The 16,414-nt window shown below is 33.1% G+C and overlaps 2 protein-coding genes across 2 annotated transcripts; both read left to right on the top strand.

Annotated features, from left to right (window-relative positions):
* Nucleotides 1-7,639: 7,639 nt before the first annotated feature.
* On the top strand, nt 7,640-10,294 carry LOC122404330 (uncharacterized protein YddE-like). The gene has a single exon (XM_043408265.1). It carries the CDS (start codon nt 7,640-7,642, stop codon nt 10,292-10,294), a length of 2,655 nt encoding a protein of 884 aa, XP_043264200.1.
* A 2,114-nt stretch (nt 10,295-12,408) lies between these two features.
* On the top strand, nt 12,409-13,449 carry LOC122404329 (N-acetylmuramoyl-L-alanine amidase sle1-like). The gene has a single exon (XM_043408264.1). It carries the CDS (start codon nt 12,409-12,411, stop codon nt 13,447-13,449), a length of 1,041 nt encoding a protein of 346 aa, XP_043264199.1.
* Nucleotides 13,450-16,414: the final 2,965 nt, after the last annotated feature.

Raw genomic sequence — 16,414 nt, 5'->3', positions numbered from 1 at the left:
TGAAGAACTGACAGGTGAAAGTCGTTTGGAAGAAATTTTTAATGAAGCAGAACTTACAGAAAGACAAGAAAAATTCTTGAAGGAATTTAGAATGATAAGGGGTGCAAATGGATAGCTTATTCAAATTTGCAGGTTTTCCAGTTAATGAGATAGTTTATAAAATTTTATTTATCATTATTTTATGGGCTATAATTGGTGCAATACTTGGTGATATTTTTCAATGATAATTAGATAAGGAGGTACTGATAGTATGACAAATGATTTTATGAGTTTTCTTTTTTATTTTAAATGTTTTTTCGGTCTTGCCGTATTAATTTGGCTTATAGTATTAATAAGGAGGAAAGGAAGAGGTGATTAGTCCTAATGTAGAACATTTTCAAAAAAGAATGTTGAGAGTTCCAAATAACGTCCGAATGCTCCAGTATAAAATGAGTGGATATGAATTTAATTTGAAAAAATTTGAGCAGGGAGTTTATGACCAGCTCTTTTTTTATATTCCAAATGAAACTGAAGCGTTGGGATTGCTCAATGAAGTAGGCTTGATGTTTCCGCCTGATTCAATGACACGTAAAAAATATTATTCACTCTATCAAGAAAAAAGGATTGCGGATTTGCCTGAAGGCTATAAAATGGCAATTTACTTTTTAATTGATAATGATTTAGCACAAGCCACTTTATGATTTTTCATAAATAAAAACAAAGTTATTTTTCAGATAAGGGAAGGCAAATTTTGTGGTGGGAAATAATAAAAGAAAAGAGATAAAATATGCCAACTTTAAAAACAGGACTTAAACAACTTACAACTGATTTAAACGAAATTGAAGCTGTAATCAATGCAGGAAATGCCTATCAAGAAGCCGTTTCAAAACTCAAAGGACAAGGGAAAGCACTTCGTACACTTGAAAATGATACCTCTATTTCAGATGATACCGTCGAAGTGATTGCCAATCGTACAAATGATTTGATTAGAAATCTTCTCAAAGGTTCAACCGCATACAACTTTACAAAGAAATCATTTAATGAATTAAAAGGAAAACTGGAAGAAGCAGAAGCGCAAGCACGTAGTGGCGCTAAATAAATAGTCCACGTAAAACTTTAAAATAAGGGTAGGGTTTGCCTTTCCTTATCTGAAAAATAACAATGTTAAAAGCCTCACTCATGGTAAGGCAAGAGAAAGGATACTCACCATGAGTGAGAAATAAAAAATATGACAGTAACAAATATGAGCAAAGCACAACCACAGATTGATTTTTCACTTCACAAAGCACCATATAAAGATTTGTATGATATTCAAATTATGTTTCCTGACGGTACAAATCAATTTTGGCCTGGAATTAATGAAAAAAAGGTCATGTGGCTGTGTGAGAAATACAATCCTATCTCAACTCCGCTGTCAATTGCGATTGCTCCTCGATTTTTACCAAAATCAAATATTCAAAAGCCTAATTGGGAGATTAGAAAGGGATAGAAAATGAAAACGATATGTAAAGTAATAAAAAGTATATTACTGTTAATAGTTTTGATGCCCTTAGGTTTTATTTGGATTTGTGCATTGATTTGGGCTGTAATGCTACCTTGGTTAATATTGTATTGCTTATTTAACATTTATAGCGTTAGCGATTGGCACGAAGTTATAAAACTAATATCTATTTGGTTTGTAAGCTTTGGAGTTAGCTGTCTAGGGATGGCATTATTTAATTTAGGTGAGGAGAATAAGGACTTACACAAAGTCAAGTAGGTATTCATTTGGGAATGTCACAGCAAAATTATCGTAGGTGGGAAGTAGGCGAACGTTCACCTAGTGGTGAAACTTTGATAAAGCTTGCAGATTATTTTGATGTCAGCATAGATTATTTGGTAGGTAGAAAAAATGAAAGGAATTGAGATGTGAAAAAAATATTAATCTTATTACTGGCAAGTTTGGCTGTATTTGGATTTGTAGGTTGTTCAAAATCTGAAGATATTGAAAGTGGCAAGGTTGAATCAGTCAAGGTTGAGATAATATCAACTGACCATGATAAAGAAGATGTTTTTAGCATGATTCCAATGATTACTGGTGATGGAAAAAATATAACAGTAAATTATATCCCTGTTTGGAATGAAATTGAACACTTAACTGTTAAATATCGTTATCAGGATAAAGAGTATAAAACTAAAACAGATGATTTTGTTATAAAAAAAATTGAAGGAGAACGATTTGGTGAAATTTCCATAGATGATATTGGAAAAGGAAATGCTCCGTTTGTTCTATATACCAATGGTGAAAATAAATAATACTTGTCCGAAACGACAAAAAACTAGTCGCTTAACTGTCAGTAATGGCAGTTTTTTTATTTTAGCTAAATTAAAAAAGGAGATTTACTCATGAGTAAACAGAAAAAAATGTTGAATGCTTTGACATCTGAAAAGAAAGTTACAAATTGGAAAATGCGCAAGCATAAAAAAGTATTCGTAACATGTGCTAGTATTCTTGCTGTTGGGTTAGGTACTGTAGGGCTTGTCTATGCTAATGCTCAAAGTACAAATGTAAAAGCAAGTATTCCTACAAATACTACAGTTAATTGGGAAAACAATAAACCCTTGTATTATGAAATTGACCAAAATGGTAAAGAACATCCAAAACCAATGCTTACTTTAGGTGATGGGACACCTGCATGGTGTTTGGGGCTTGGAGTACCACTTCCGAACAATACAACCAATGCACAACAAAGTAAAATCAATGAGATTTTTCAAAAATTAACTGCCGAACAAAAGGCTGTACTTAATAATGTGGACTACCTCGCACAAAAAGACGGTTCACTTTTAGCGTATGCTCAAGCTCAACATGCGACTTACTTGTTACTTGATGAAGCAGGGGTTTCTGAAAATCAAACAAAAGATTTGATTGTAAAAGATAACACGCTTTTAGATGACGCTGATAAAATTAAAACAGGAGCAAATGACTTAATTAATCAAGCTAAGAAAATGCGTGAACTACCTAGTTTTAATGGCTCTACAATTGATTTGATTCAAGGTGTAGAAAAACCAGTTACAGACACAAAATCAGTTCTTCCTAATTTTCCTTTCGTTAAAAATAATGTTCAAGGTTTAACTGAAAGTGTTTCAGGAAATGTTTTAAAATTAAAAGCTAATATTACAACTAAAACTGGAACCATTTTAAAGGCATTGCAATTCCAAAATACTGCACAGTCTACATCAGAGTTACCATGGTATGTTTTTTCAACAGATGGAGATGAAACAGGGAAAAGCAGTCAATCAGTTTCAGCCAGTCAAGACCCTTCAAAAGCAAATGCTTTGCTTAATATAAATGTTATCGGACTTGGTGAAGCAAACCTTACAAAAGCAGATGCTGATACTGGTAGCGGTGAAACACAAGGGGCTGCACACTTAAAAGGTGCAATTTTTGGGTTGTTTAATAAATCAGATATTTCACCTGTCAAATGGTCTGACGGTCAAAAAGGATATCCTATTACAGTTACTGCTGGTACTAAAGCAGATGATACCAATGTTTCCTTTAAACTTGGAGATGATTTGAAAGCAGGATTGAAAAATCTTGATAACTCAAAAGAATATTATTGGAAAGAAACCGTTGCTCCTGAAGGTTATAGCTTATCAACCGAAAAATATGAAGTCAAATTTGATTCATCAAGTAAATTTGATGATAAAACATCAAACTTTATAGATGATGATAAAGCGACTGATAAAGTCCTTGACTTCAATTTTGGATTTATCAAAGCGCAAGATGTCAATGGTTCATTGACTGGTTTAAATGGGCGTACTTTCCGATATACTCCTACAGGAGATACTAAAGGAAAACCAATTGAAGTGACTTCAGGGGCAAATGAAGATTCTAACGGTGTAACGAACAACGGACAAGTTAATTTCACCAAAATTCCGTTTGGTGACGGACTTCTTGAAGAATTACCACAAGAAGGTGATACCCTTCAATTAATCAATCCAATCTCTATTGTTACTACAACAAATAAAGATAAGGACGGAAATATCACAGGATATACAGTAACATTTACTGATACTGTTACAAAACAAGTGATTACAACGCTTGATGTTTCGTTGGATAAAGTAACTGATAATTCTACAATGTTCAAAGTTAATCTTGGAACTTTGGTAGATAAACCAGTTACTCCTGTCGTGCCAACCATTAAAACAAAGGCACATACCAAAGATGGCGACCAAACGATTCAAAAAGTCGAAATTTCCAAAACAACTCCTCTCTACGATAAAATCATGACAACAAATGCTATAAAAGGCGACCAAATGGTGGCTACACTTCACCGTGTTGTGACGGATAAAGACGGAAAAGTGACAGAATCAAAAGTTATCCGTACTTTGAATTTCACGGTTGATGATGAAACGGTCAAAGCACAAGAAAAACAAATTGAATCTACTGTTGATACAACAAAAGACGCTGATGTTCCTGAAACTTCAACCGTTACTTATGTTTGGACTGAAGATTTGTTTGATGAAGGAAAAAACCCTAAAACAGATGAACCAAAAGCAAAACATGATGATTTGAAAGACCAAGACCAAACGTTGACAGTCGAAAAAGTCAAAAAACCAGTTACTCCACCAAGTTCAACAACTCCGTCAAGTTCAAAACCTACTACTCCAAGTACCACTCCTACACCAACCCCTAAAGTTTCATTACCAACTACAGGTAGTGAAACAGGAGATATGATTATGTATGGTGGTGCGTTAGCAGTCTTAGTCGCTCTTGGTACTGGTGCTGTTTATTATATGAAAAAGAAAAAATCAGCTAAAGAAGAAGGTGGATAAATTGACCTATGAAAAAGCGTGGCGAATACTTGAAAGACAGGCTCGTCAATTCTTTCTAAAATCACAAAAAAGACAAACAGGTGAAACAAATGAAGATAAACTCCATGATTTTATTAGAGAAAAATTTGAGATTGTAGAATTTGATGAAGATGTGATTATTTTTTGTGATGAATATGAGCAAACTTATGAACATGACATTGTTTAAAAAAGAGCAGATTTAATTATCTGCTTTTTATTTTGGGTGAAAATGGAAAATAAAAAAATAAGTCAATATCAACTGCAAGATATGGAGAGAGCAATCTCAAAACATATTGCAGTTAAATCAAGAACTCCACCAATTAGTAAAAGGTTTTATGGTTTTAAAAAGGAACTGTTAACTACTAAATGGTATTTGGAAGATGAAAAGACACTCTTAGTTATGTTTTATCATGATGGATTAGGTGTCACTTCATATCAATTTTATAAGAAAAGTAAGTGAAGATGAAAATAATCAAAAAAGCTGAAATGCCTGACGGTACAAGAATACAAATTGAAGATTGGAACAAAGATTATCCTAGATTTTATCCAACTTCATCAATTATTGGTTGTTATCCAATAGCTAAAATTTCAGATAAAAAATGGATAAAATCAGGAAAAACTTTTAGATTAGCATTAGATTTTGAAAGCCCTGAAGAAACTGAAAGAGCGTTTAATAGTTTATGCTCTGGCACTAGAAATATAATTGATTTTAAAAACCATTTTGAAGATAAAAGAGATATTCAATTATTAATGGGGAGTGAAATGTAAAATGTACGTTGTAAAAATGCGTGGTGGCTATCTTTGTGCCAATGGTGGAGCGACTAAACACTTAAAATTTGCTACCACTTTTGATACTAAAAAGAAAGCTGAAGAAGTGGCTGAAAAATGGTTAAGAAGTGATGTATCTTTTAAAGCTGTTGAAAAAGAAGGTGAGGAATATGAGCAAAATTAAAATATTAGATTTAGCTAATAAACTAGGAGTTGATAGAAAAGAATTACTCTCTAAGGCTCAAGAATTTGGAATTCCTGCTAAATCTACAACTAAAACTTTGAGTGACGCTGAAGTATTAAAACTAGAAAATTTCTATAAAAAATCAGATACTCCAGAAGTTGTTGGCAAAGAAGAACCTGTAGTGGAAACAAAAGTTTCAAAAACAACTGAAATTCCTGAAAAAAAGAAGTCTAAGTTTTCTCTCCTTGCAGGTAGAAAGCCTGAAAAGAATAAGCCGAAAATGTTAAGGAAGTTGCCAAATGAAACACCGCCTAAGTTTAAAAGGGTTTCAGCTAAACAGGTAGGGACTTTGGTTGTGGGTGGGGTCGGTTTCTTAATATTGTCAAACGTGGTCTTGTTTGGCTTAATGGCAAGCGGTTATAGACCTACTCAGAAAATTATTCACGAAGAAGTGAGTGCTACGCAAAAGGCTTCAGGTAATGGACTTGATTTGCAAGCGAAAAATTATCTTGACGGTTTTGTTCAAACATATTTCACATTCCCTGAAGATGAAAAAGAACAAGAAACAGCAGTTAAAGATATTAATGCTTATTTTGTTCAAAATCTGCCAGTGATTAGTCAAGGTATTCAACGTACACCTTCCAAATTTGAGGGTGCGGTCATGATGAGTTTGACGGATAATGAAGCGACTTATAAAGTGACTTATAGTGCAGGTGAAGTCACAACAAAAGAAGTCAAAAAAGGAAAAGATACAACGAAACAAAATGTGGTGAAATATCATGATGAAACAACTTTGTTTACGATTCCTTACCAAAAAGTAGGTTCAGCTTACTATATTTCAGATGAACCTTATTTTTCAAGTGTTCCTGATTTACAGGCAACTGAAAATCAAGTGCCTACTAAAACATGGTCAGGTACTGATAACAATAGTGCTTCAGTCAAAAAAGATTTAGACAAGTTCACAAAATCATTGTTTACTGCTTATACAACTGACGGTGATACGTTGAAATTAATTTCAAAAGGGTTATCTCTTAATAAGAGTCAAGAATTTAAATCTTTAGACCAAGCCACTTATGAATCAAAAGGTGACAATAAATATCATGCAGTTGTTCAAGTTACCATGAAAAATGCACTCGGAACACACGTAGAAAATTATCAATTTACAATTGAAAAACAAAAGCAGTCATATTTTGCGACTGACTTTAAACACACTTTACCTGAAGGTAAGAAAGAATAGGAGAAATCAAATTGAAAGAGATACTAATTAATCATATCAGCGTTACTTATGGTGCGATTGGATTGACAGGCTTTTGGAACTTTTTCCAAGAAAATGCAAAATATGTCATTTTTGCAGGAGGGATTTATTTTGCAGGTAAAGAATGGCAAAAGAAGGCAACAGGTAAAATGATAATGATGATTGTTGTTGCAGCGGTTTTGTTTGTTCTCACACTAGACCCTCAAACGGTTTTACAACCAGTTGGTCAAAAACTATTTGAAATGATTGGTGCTAAATAAAAAGGAGTTATGATTGTCAAAAGAAAATAAAAAAGGACTGAAATATTCTAATAAAAGTTCACTTTCTCAACCATTAAGAATCCAAAAACTTTTTGAAGGATGGTCGCTAGGTAAGGCTTGGCGGTTGTCCTTTTTTATTTACTTTGGATTGATTGGTTTTGCTTTGTGGAAACTTTTATTTTCAAAATTTACTGTTTTTCCTGTTGGTTTTCGATTAATGGTGCTAGGGATAATTTGCTATAAAAGTGCATTATTTATCTCTGAAATTCGTCCTGACGATAAGACACCACCTGTTTATTTTAAAGATATGATTGTCTTTTTATTTAACTTTGGATTTGCAGGTAAGAGCATATATAAGGGATGGATTCATCCATTAAGAAAAGGAAAAGAGGAATTAGAAGAAAAATGAAGAAAAAAGCAATATGGGAAAATCACGTATTATCGGTGCATGATAATTTAGTTTTAAAAGATGATGGCACAGTATTTGCAATGTTTGAAGTGCCTGCGTCTATTATCTCAATGATGGATAATAAAGGAAAAGAGGCACACAAACAAGCGACACAAGCAGTCATTACCAGTTTATACGAAAATTTAGGCTTTGAAATTTTAGTGAAGCCACTTTCAAAAGATTTACTTAAATCATATGAAATATTATTAAAAGATTGCGACCCTAGAACTCGTGAATTTGGAGAGTATCTATTAGAGCAGTCTTATTCAGAATTAATGAATGAATTAGGAAACTTACATCATTATAAATTCTTTTTAACTGTTCCTTTGAGTGATTTCTCATTTTCAGGTGATTTAAGAAAAATGATGAAAGAAGGCTGGCAACGTTTCAGAAAATCTGTTGTAAATTTGATTCGTAGAGAATTAGAATTCAATCTTAATTGGTATGAATCCTATAAACAAACGGCTTCAGATTTAGAAATGAATTTAAATTTACTTCAGGCTCGCCCTTTGAAGAGAGAAGAAACGCTCCTTTATAATTCACTTAATTATTTACGTGGTATTGAAGTCAATAAAGATGAAGTGTTAGCTGATGTTAAAAATGCCATTGAAAATATGGATGATACAACGATAGATGTTCGCTCCGATGGACTATTAGAAATTCATCATCCACAAGGAAGTAGCCTATTAAAATTCTTACCATTGGCTGATTATCCAGAAGTGGTTAATAATATTCATCTTATCGAACACTTGCAAACTTTACCATTTCCAGTTGAATTTCGTATCAAGGCTCGATTTAGAAAAAATAAAGGGGCTTTAGGAATGGAAGCTACCGCAGAGAGAAATCGAGATAGAATTGGTACGGAACTTTCAGAAGCAGATGAAAAAGGAAATGTGACAAAATCTTCATCTGTTGGTGCGTATATGATTCTTGAAGATATTATTTCTGGGGTAGATAATGGGGAATATTTCCTAGACTTCTTACCTGTTTTTGCGATTACTGGTTCAACTCCTGAAGAAATTAATTATTATAAGAAGATGTTAATGACTGCCATGGAAAGTTTAGGAGTTAAAATTGTTCCTAGTCAATGGGATCAGCCTTATCTTTTTTATAAAATGCGTTCAACTGAAGAATTGACACGTTCAGACAGATATTGGGTTCAAAATATGAAAGTGTCTGCTTTTGTTGAAAACTTGTTTTTTGTCAGTCAAAAAGTGGGTTCAGATATTGGATTTTACTTTGGACGTGTTGACCATACCACTTTAAATTGGGCAGGAAACTATGAAAAGGCAATTGCAAGTTCACCTACTCCGTTTTTCTGGAATATGTTTCAAGCCAATAAAGAAGATATTGAAGGGAAATTAGGAGATAGTCCTCATGTGGGTATTTTTGGTGATACAGGTTCAGGTAAATCTTTCTTCGCAAAACTTGCATTTGTTTATCATTCTATCTTAAAAGGGTTGAGCCTTTATATTGACCCTAAAGATGAGATGAAATCACAGTTTTTATATGTGAGGGATAAATTAGAATCTTATTTGCCAGAAATGGAAGAAAAAATAGCGGATTTAGTCGCTCTTATTGAAGATGATGAAATTTTGGAACGAAGAATTAGAAATCTAGAGTTTGCTTATCATAAGCCTTTGATTGATTATATTAATCATATTCATTTTGTCAGTCTAAATACAAAAGATAAAAAGAATATTGGGGCATTAGACCCTATTGTATTTTTGGAAAGTGAACAAGCAAAAGAACTTTCTACACAAGTTACTGAAGGGCTGATTGGTACAAAATTGACTGAAGATGATAGATTTGAAAACTCATTTAACTATCATTTACAACAAGTCATTGAAAGAAGAGCAAAAGGTGAAACTGTTGGATTGCTTAATGTTTTTAAAGAAATGGCAAAATCAAAAGAAGAACTTATTAAAGACCGTTCGGAAAATATCCTTTCAAAAATATCAGGTACAATGCTAGAACTTGTCTTTTCAGAAGGTAAAAATCCGTCAGTTAGTATGGACGACCACATCACCGTTTTAGGGGTTACAGGACTTAATCTAGCTAAATCAGGTGAAGTAAAAACAGCTCAAAATAAAATGTCAGATATTATCATGTATGCGTTAGGTGATTTTTGTCGATTCTTTGGTGCAAGAAATCGAGACCAAGAAACGGTTATTTTCCTTGATGAAGGTTGGTTCTTTAATACAACGGATATTGGAAAAGGTATTTTAATGCGGATGAAGCGTGTTGGACGTTCGGAAAATAATTTCTTGGCTTTGATTACTCAAAGTGTAAAAGATGGTTCATCTGATGAAGATGATACAGCTTTTGGAACAATTTTTGCTTTTAAAGAAACTGGAAATACAAAGGCAGTTCTTCAAGCATTTGGTTTACCTGATGATGACGAAGATGTGATAACTTGGTATGAAAATCAAACTAAAGGTCAAGCCCTTGCTAAAGACCCTTTCGGTCGGATTGGTCGTGTTGTAATTCATGGTCAAAATTCAGCATTGAATGAATGCTTTAAAACAACGTTTAGTGAAATGGAATCAGCAAAGGCGGTGGCATAGTGAAAAAGAAAATGTTGTTATTTGTAGGGCTATTAGCATTTTTTATGCCTTCAGCCCTGCATACTTTTGCGGATACAGGCTTTACTCCGCCCTCTACTCCTGATTTTTCAGTTTCAGGTGATAAGAATAGTTCCAAAAATGATTCAAAGGATAAAACAGATTCATCTTCTAATTCATCAATAACTGACGGAACGATTAAACCACCAATTGATAATTTAGATGATTTTGGCTCGGATGATTCTCCAAGTAAAGTCATGACTGAAGCGGAAAGAAAAAAGGCAAGAGCAAATTTAGATAATTATACTTCTTATATGTATTTTGATGATGGAAAATTTCTAACAGGTTCAATGAATGCAGGAATGCAAACTTTTTTCATTCGTTCTCAATTTTTTGTTACAAAAACAATTTATCGTTTTGTGAATGCGGTCAATGAAAAGTTAAATAGTGATTCATTAATCACTCAATGGACAGCCCAATTGTTCGTGACAGTTCAAAATATTTATAATCAATTTTCTAACCCTCAACTTTATCCAATTATTGCGATAGCTGTTATTAGTAGTCTTTTATTTTACTGGTTTAAACGTCGCTTTTTTGAAGGGGTCAGAAAATTGGCGCTTGTGATGATACTGGTAGGTCTATTTATTAATGGTGGTCAAAAGTTAACTGAACAAGTTAATACTGCTTTAAATGATGTTACAACTACTTTGATGTCAACGGTTAAGGTGGCAGGTGTTTCTGCGAAAAATTCTAATGATTTAAAAACGACAATGGTTGAAGTTCCCTTTCTTTACCTTAATTTTGACAATGTGAAAATAAATGCGGATGGTTCATCTAATATCTCTGAAGATAACATTGTCAATCTCCTAACTTCAGGGGATGATAATGACAAGATAAAAGCGATTCAATCTGATTTAAAAGATTCACATTTGACCTCGAAAAAAATGGGTGAAAAAGTATTAACTGCTCTAGCAAGTATTTTCAATGCAATATTAGTCGGTTTTATTTACCTAGCTTTTGCGATAATGGCTTTTGTAATGAGAATGTTTTTCTTAATTCTCTTACTTTTACTGCCATTTGTGGGGATTCTTTCCTTATTTCCTGTCTTTGACGTAGTGATTTTAAGATGGGCAAAAGCAACAGGCGGGGCATTGATTGTTTCTAATGTAGTCGTTATTGGTACAGCTTTAATTAGTGTTTTAGATAGTATTGTTTCTTCTACAGTAACCTCAATGATTGGGAGTGATTATTTCTTTATCACCCTTATAAAATTCATTGTATATATTATCTTATTTAAGAAACGTCAAAAAATCTTAGATATTTTCAAAGCAGGACATCTTAGTGATAGTGGTTTTGCAGGTCGTATGGATAGCTTACTTTCAAATGTTCGCAGAAAAGGCTCAAATATGATTAAAGCTCCACTTTTGGCAGGTTCTTCAGCAGGACTGGTCGCAGGTTTAACTGCTGGTCAAATGGCAACTGGTAAAGCGAAAGAAATAGCTAAACAACGATTTACAGGTGGAACTGGTAGTTTGTGGCATGGTGGCTTGAATAAAAAAGCAGACCGTACCATGAATAAAACAGATAAAGCAAATCCTGATACTAAAAAAGGTCAAAAACTACAGGCTAAAGAAGAAAAAATCAAACAACGTTTGGAAAAACGCAAACAGAAATTTGAAAATCCTAATCTGCTAAAACGAAAAGTAGCTGACTATCGCAAACAGTATCAACAACGAAAAACTATGAATAACCCAAATCTTGCTCAAAAGATGGAACAAAAAAATAAAGAAAAAAATGCTTCGATTCAAGCTCTTTATGATAAAAATAAAACTCAACTTCAAGCAAGAGCAATTGAGCGTAGAATGCGTGAAGCTGTTCCTGACCAAGAAAAACCTAATCTATCAGAATTAGCTAAAAATAAGCAAAAAGCTTTAGCTAAAGAAAAGTTAGATAAAAGAGCAATGAAACAATCAGCAGGTAGAATGGCTGAAAGATTTGAAAAGGAAAAAGGCAGTCATAGTAGTTTTAAACGTAAACCAAACTATCCTTGGGATAATAATGATACCAATCAAAAACTTAACAATCCATTTGTGATTGATGAAAAATAGGGGGTGAAAATGAAAAAAGCAATTAAGCGGAAGGTTATATTAGTTAGCCTTCCTTTTTTGTTGCTTTTATTGCCAATATTAGCTTTCTTTTCATTATTTGTTGGTTCAAATTCTTCTTCAGATACAGATATTAATACCAATACACCACAGCAACAAACTGCAAAAGTGATTTGGGATAGAGTTCTAAAAGAAGGTGGAACAAAAGAAGGGGCTGCTGCTTTACTTGGTAATAATCAAGCAGAAAGTGAACTTCAACCTTCAATTATTCAATCTAATGCAACTTATAATGAAGCAAAAGCAATGGATACCACTTTAGGCGGTTATGCTTTCGGCTTGGCTCAATGGGATAGTGGCAGGCGAGTAAACTTACTTAACTATGCGAAAAGTCAGAAAAAATCTTGGACAGGTACTAATCTTCAAGTTGAGTTCATGTTTGAGCAAGACGGTACAGATTCAACGTTACTTAAACAATTAGTCAAAGGAACTAATGTTAAGCAAACGACTGAAGATATTATGCGAAAGTGGGAACGTGCAGGGGCGGTTGATAGCCTTTCAAAACGTCAAGGTTTTGCGGAATATTGGTACACGTTCATGACGACTGGTGGTGATAGTGGAACTGGTGGCGGTTCAGGAATTACTCCAGATATACCTTCAGGTTGGACTTTGGATAAGCCCATTGATACAAGTGGTTATCTTGCGACAAGTTATGAGTATAAACAATGTACGTGGTTTACATGGAATCGAGCCAAAGATTTCGGCATTACTTTTGGAATGTATATGGGAAATGGTGCTGACTGGCAACATCAAGCAGGATATACTGTAACGACATCTCCAACACTTCATAGTGCGGTTAGTTTTAGTGGCGGTCAAACGGTAGGTGGTCAATGGAACGCAGACCCTGTTTACGGTCACGTGGCTTTTGTAGAAGGAATACATTCAGACGGTTCAGTCTTAATTTCACAATCAGGAACTGGTTTTAGCACAGTATATACTTTCCAAGTTTTAACAAAAGCACAAGCCAGTCAATTGCATTATGTGATTGGAAAATAAATAATGTTCGGTATTAACTTAGTTTTCACGTTGAAAATACCAAGGTTTTGAAAGTTATTTCCGAACAATGGAAAGGAGAGAGTATGACCGAACTTGAAGAAGTTAGAGCAAGTGGGAAAATGTCAGAAAGGGTATTAGAGAATAATTTCAGACACTTTGACCACAGACTGCGAGAAATAGAAGGAGAATTAAAACTCTACCCTTATGCGACTTTATCTGAAGTTATAGTATGGGCTGAACAACTAAAAATAGCAATTGGGAAAATTAAAGCAATACAAGAAAGTAGTATTATAAAATCTAAAAAAGAATGGGGAATCTTAGAAGAAAAAATGTTGGGTTATTTGCAGATAGACAAAGCATTTATTCATGTATTTTCTGACCATGTTATTTTCCTTGTTCAATTGGAACAGCGGTATCGGCAAAGATTAAGTATTTTTGCGAACAATTTAGATAATAGTGTTCGCTATCTAAAAAGATATGCGGATGATTTAGAAAAGCAAGGATTTTCAATAAGTGGAATACTTGCTGAAAGTAGAAATTTAAGTGATATGAACTGGTTGAGCATCTTAAATTATTAATTAGAAGAGGTGGAAATGGAGTTTAAAAGATATAGAGCGACAAGAAAAAATCTTAAACTTTTAAGAAAAGTTTTAAATGAGCTTGGTTATAATAAATATGAAAACTATTCGACAGATGAAGCGTATCCTGTAGAACATGATATTAATAACTTAGACCTTGAATGCTTTAAAATAGAATGTTGGCACAGCATTTACTCGTTAGAAATAAATTATAGAATGCAGGAATTAGAAAAAGAATTATAAGACTATTTTGAGGGAGCAATAAAAAATCTTGCTCTTTTTTGTTATTCATTAAAGGAGAAGAAAAAATGGATCGTTACGAAAAATTTTTAAAAGAACATCAAGGAGAAATTCAAGAAATTTGTGATGAATTGTTAGATGAATTTGGGGAAGATTATGAAGGAGTTGAACGTATTTATTTTTTCTATAATACGGCTTGGAATGAAATTCAAATAAGTGCAAGAGGTCATGAGGAGATGACAGTAGCAATTTATCATAGTTCAAGAAAAAAATTTGAAATGTTAAAGAATTGAGGTAAAAATGGAACAACGAGAAATGGAGCGACTAGCGTGGCTAGATTTAAAGAGTAAAGGTTTTGTGATTGATAGTAGATGGGAAGGTGATGGAAGAACTTGGATAGGTTGTTATGCTATGCCAAAGGGGAAACCTCCTTTTTGGGCTGACGTATGGGATGAAAACTCAATACAAAAGGACGGTAACGACTATGCACAATGGTTTGAATGGTATTCAAGAGATTTGAATCAATTAGCTAAAGAGTATCCACAATAAGAGAAGAAAGGAAAAGAGCAGGAGAAATCTTGCTCTATTTTTTTGCGTTAGAAAGGTAATAAAATGGGAGATTTAGTAACAAGACAAGAACTTTGCATAAGATTCGGATTTTCACTAAGGACAATTACAAGAGATTTACAGGCTATGAGGTCAAATGAATACTTTAAAAAATATGTTGAAAAATTTGGTCATAGAACGGTGAGAATAAATCTTGCAGGCTATGAGGAATATTTACGTTATAAAGAAAAAGAGTATAAAAAAGCACTATGAAATGGTATAATATTTACCATACACGCTTTTTCTTACTTGATATTTTTATCAAAAATAGGAGAAAAGATGTTTTTTAAAAATTAGAAAATGGGAAATATAGATATTACGAGAAATTTTTTGATGAAAATTTAAAAAAATGGAGACAGGTTTCGGTTACCATGAACTCAAAAAGTCGTGTTTCTCAGTCAGAAGCTAAATTAAGATTAGTTGAGAAAATTAACTCTGCTCAAACAAAAAAAGAGATAAAAAATGAATCTATAACACTTTCATGTATTTTTGAAGATTGGCAAAAATAAGACAAGAAGAACTGAAGCCATCAACTTTATTTATTGAAAAGGCAGGGTTCAGTAAATTTTTGCAAAAATTTGGGTCAGAAGAAATATCAAATATTGAATCTTCACAAATCCAATCATTTCTTTTGAACTCTAACCTTTCATCAGCTAGTAGGAGATTAAGAAGAACACAATACAACTTATTTTTTACTTACGCTAAAAGCATAGGTTATATTGAAAAAAATCCAATGGAACGTGTCGTACTTCCTAAAGAAAAGAAAACTTTAGAAGATTTAAAGAGGAAACAAAATAAATTCTTAAATCTTGATGAAATGAGATTTATTCTTGAAAAGAATAGACCTTATGAAAGAGATGTTAGAAAATTGTTATTATACGAGTTTTTATTTCTGACAGGACTTCGTATTGGTGAAGCTTTAGGTTTGCAATGGGAAGATATAGATTTTGAGAAACAAACTTTAAGTGTGCAACATACTTTAAAACCACTTGGGTGTCTCTGAAAAGGAAAGAGAACTACAAACTCCTAAAACTGTAGAATCATATAGAACAATTACTTTAAATAATCGTTGTATCGAGATATTAAATTATTTTCGTACAAATTTAAAGGATGATTCTTTTGTTTTCGTAGATAAAAAAGGTGGAATATTCGGTTATGTTAATCTATCATCTCATTTCAAAAAAACTTGTTCAGTTTTAGGAAAAGAAACAGATGAAAGAAAATATACGTTACATATGCTTAGGCATTCTCATATTTCATTGTTGATAGAAATGGGTGTACCTATAAAAAGTATTATGGAACGAGTAGGTCATTCTAACGAGCAGATGATTTTAAGAATTTATAGTCATGTGACAAAGAAAATGAATGATGATTTAGCAGAAAAGATGAGAGATTTTGTTATTTGAAAAATTAACCAAAAACTAACCAAAATAAAGGCTTTTATTGACTTTTATTGGCTCTCATGAGAAGAAAGAATAAGGCTAAAAAGCCTTTATATAGCGCTCATTGACACTTATTGGCTTTCATAGGCTTACATGATG

Source organism: Colletes gigas, unplaced genomic scaffold (assembly GCF_013123115.1).
Source record: "Colletes gigas isolate AHSC1104 unplaced genomic scaffold, ASM1312311v1 Colletes_gigas_Sc00186, whole genome shotgun sequence".
Classification (NCBI taxonomy): domain Eukaryota; kingdom Metazoa; phylum Arthropoda; class Insecta; order Hymenoptera; family Colletidae; genus Colletes; species Colletes gigas.
This window is presented reverse-complemented; position numbering and strand designations above follow the sequence as displayed.

Coding starts and splice junctions, on each gene's coding strand:
- LOC122404330 (XM_043408265.1), top strand. CDS start 7,640: ATGGATTCATCCATTAAGAAAAGGAAAAGAGGAATTAGAAGAAAAATG.
- LOC122404329 (XM_043408264.1), top strand. CDS start 12,409: ATGAAAAAAGCAATTAAGCGGAAGGTTATATTAGTTAGCCTTCCTTTT.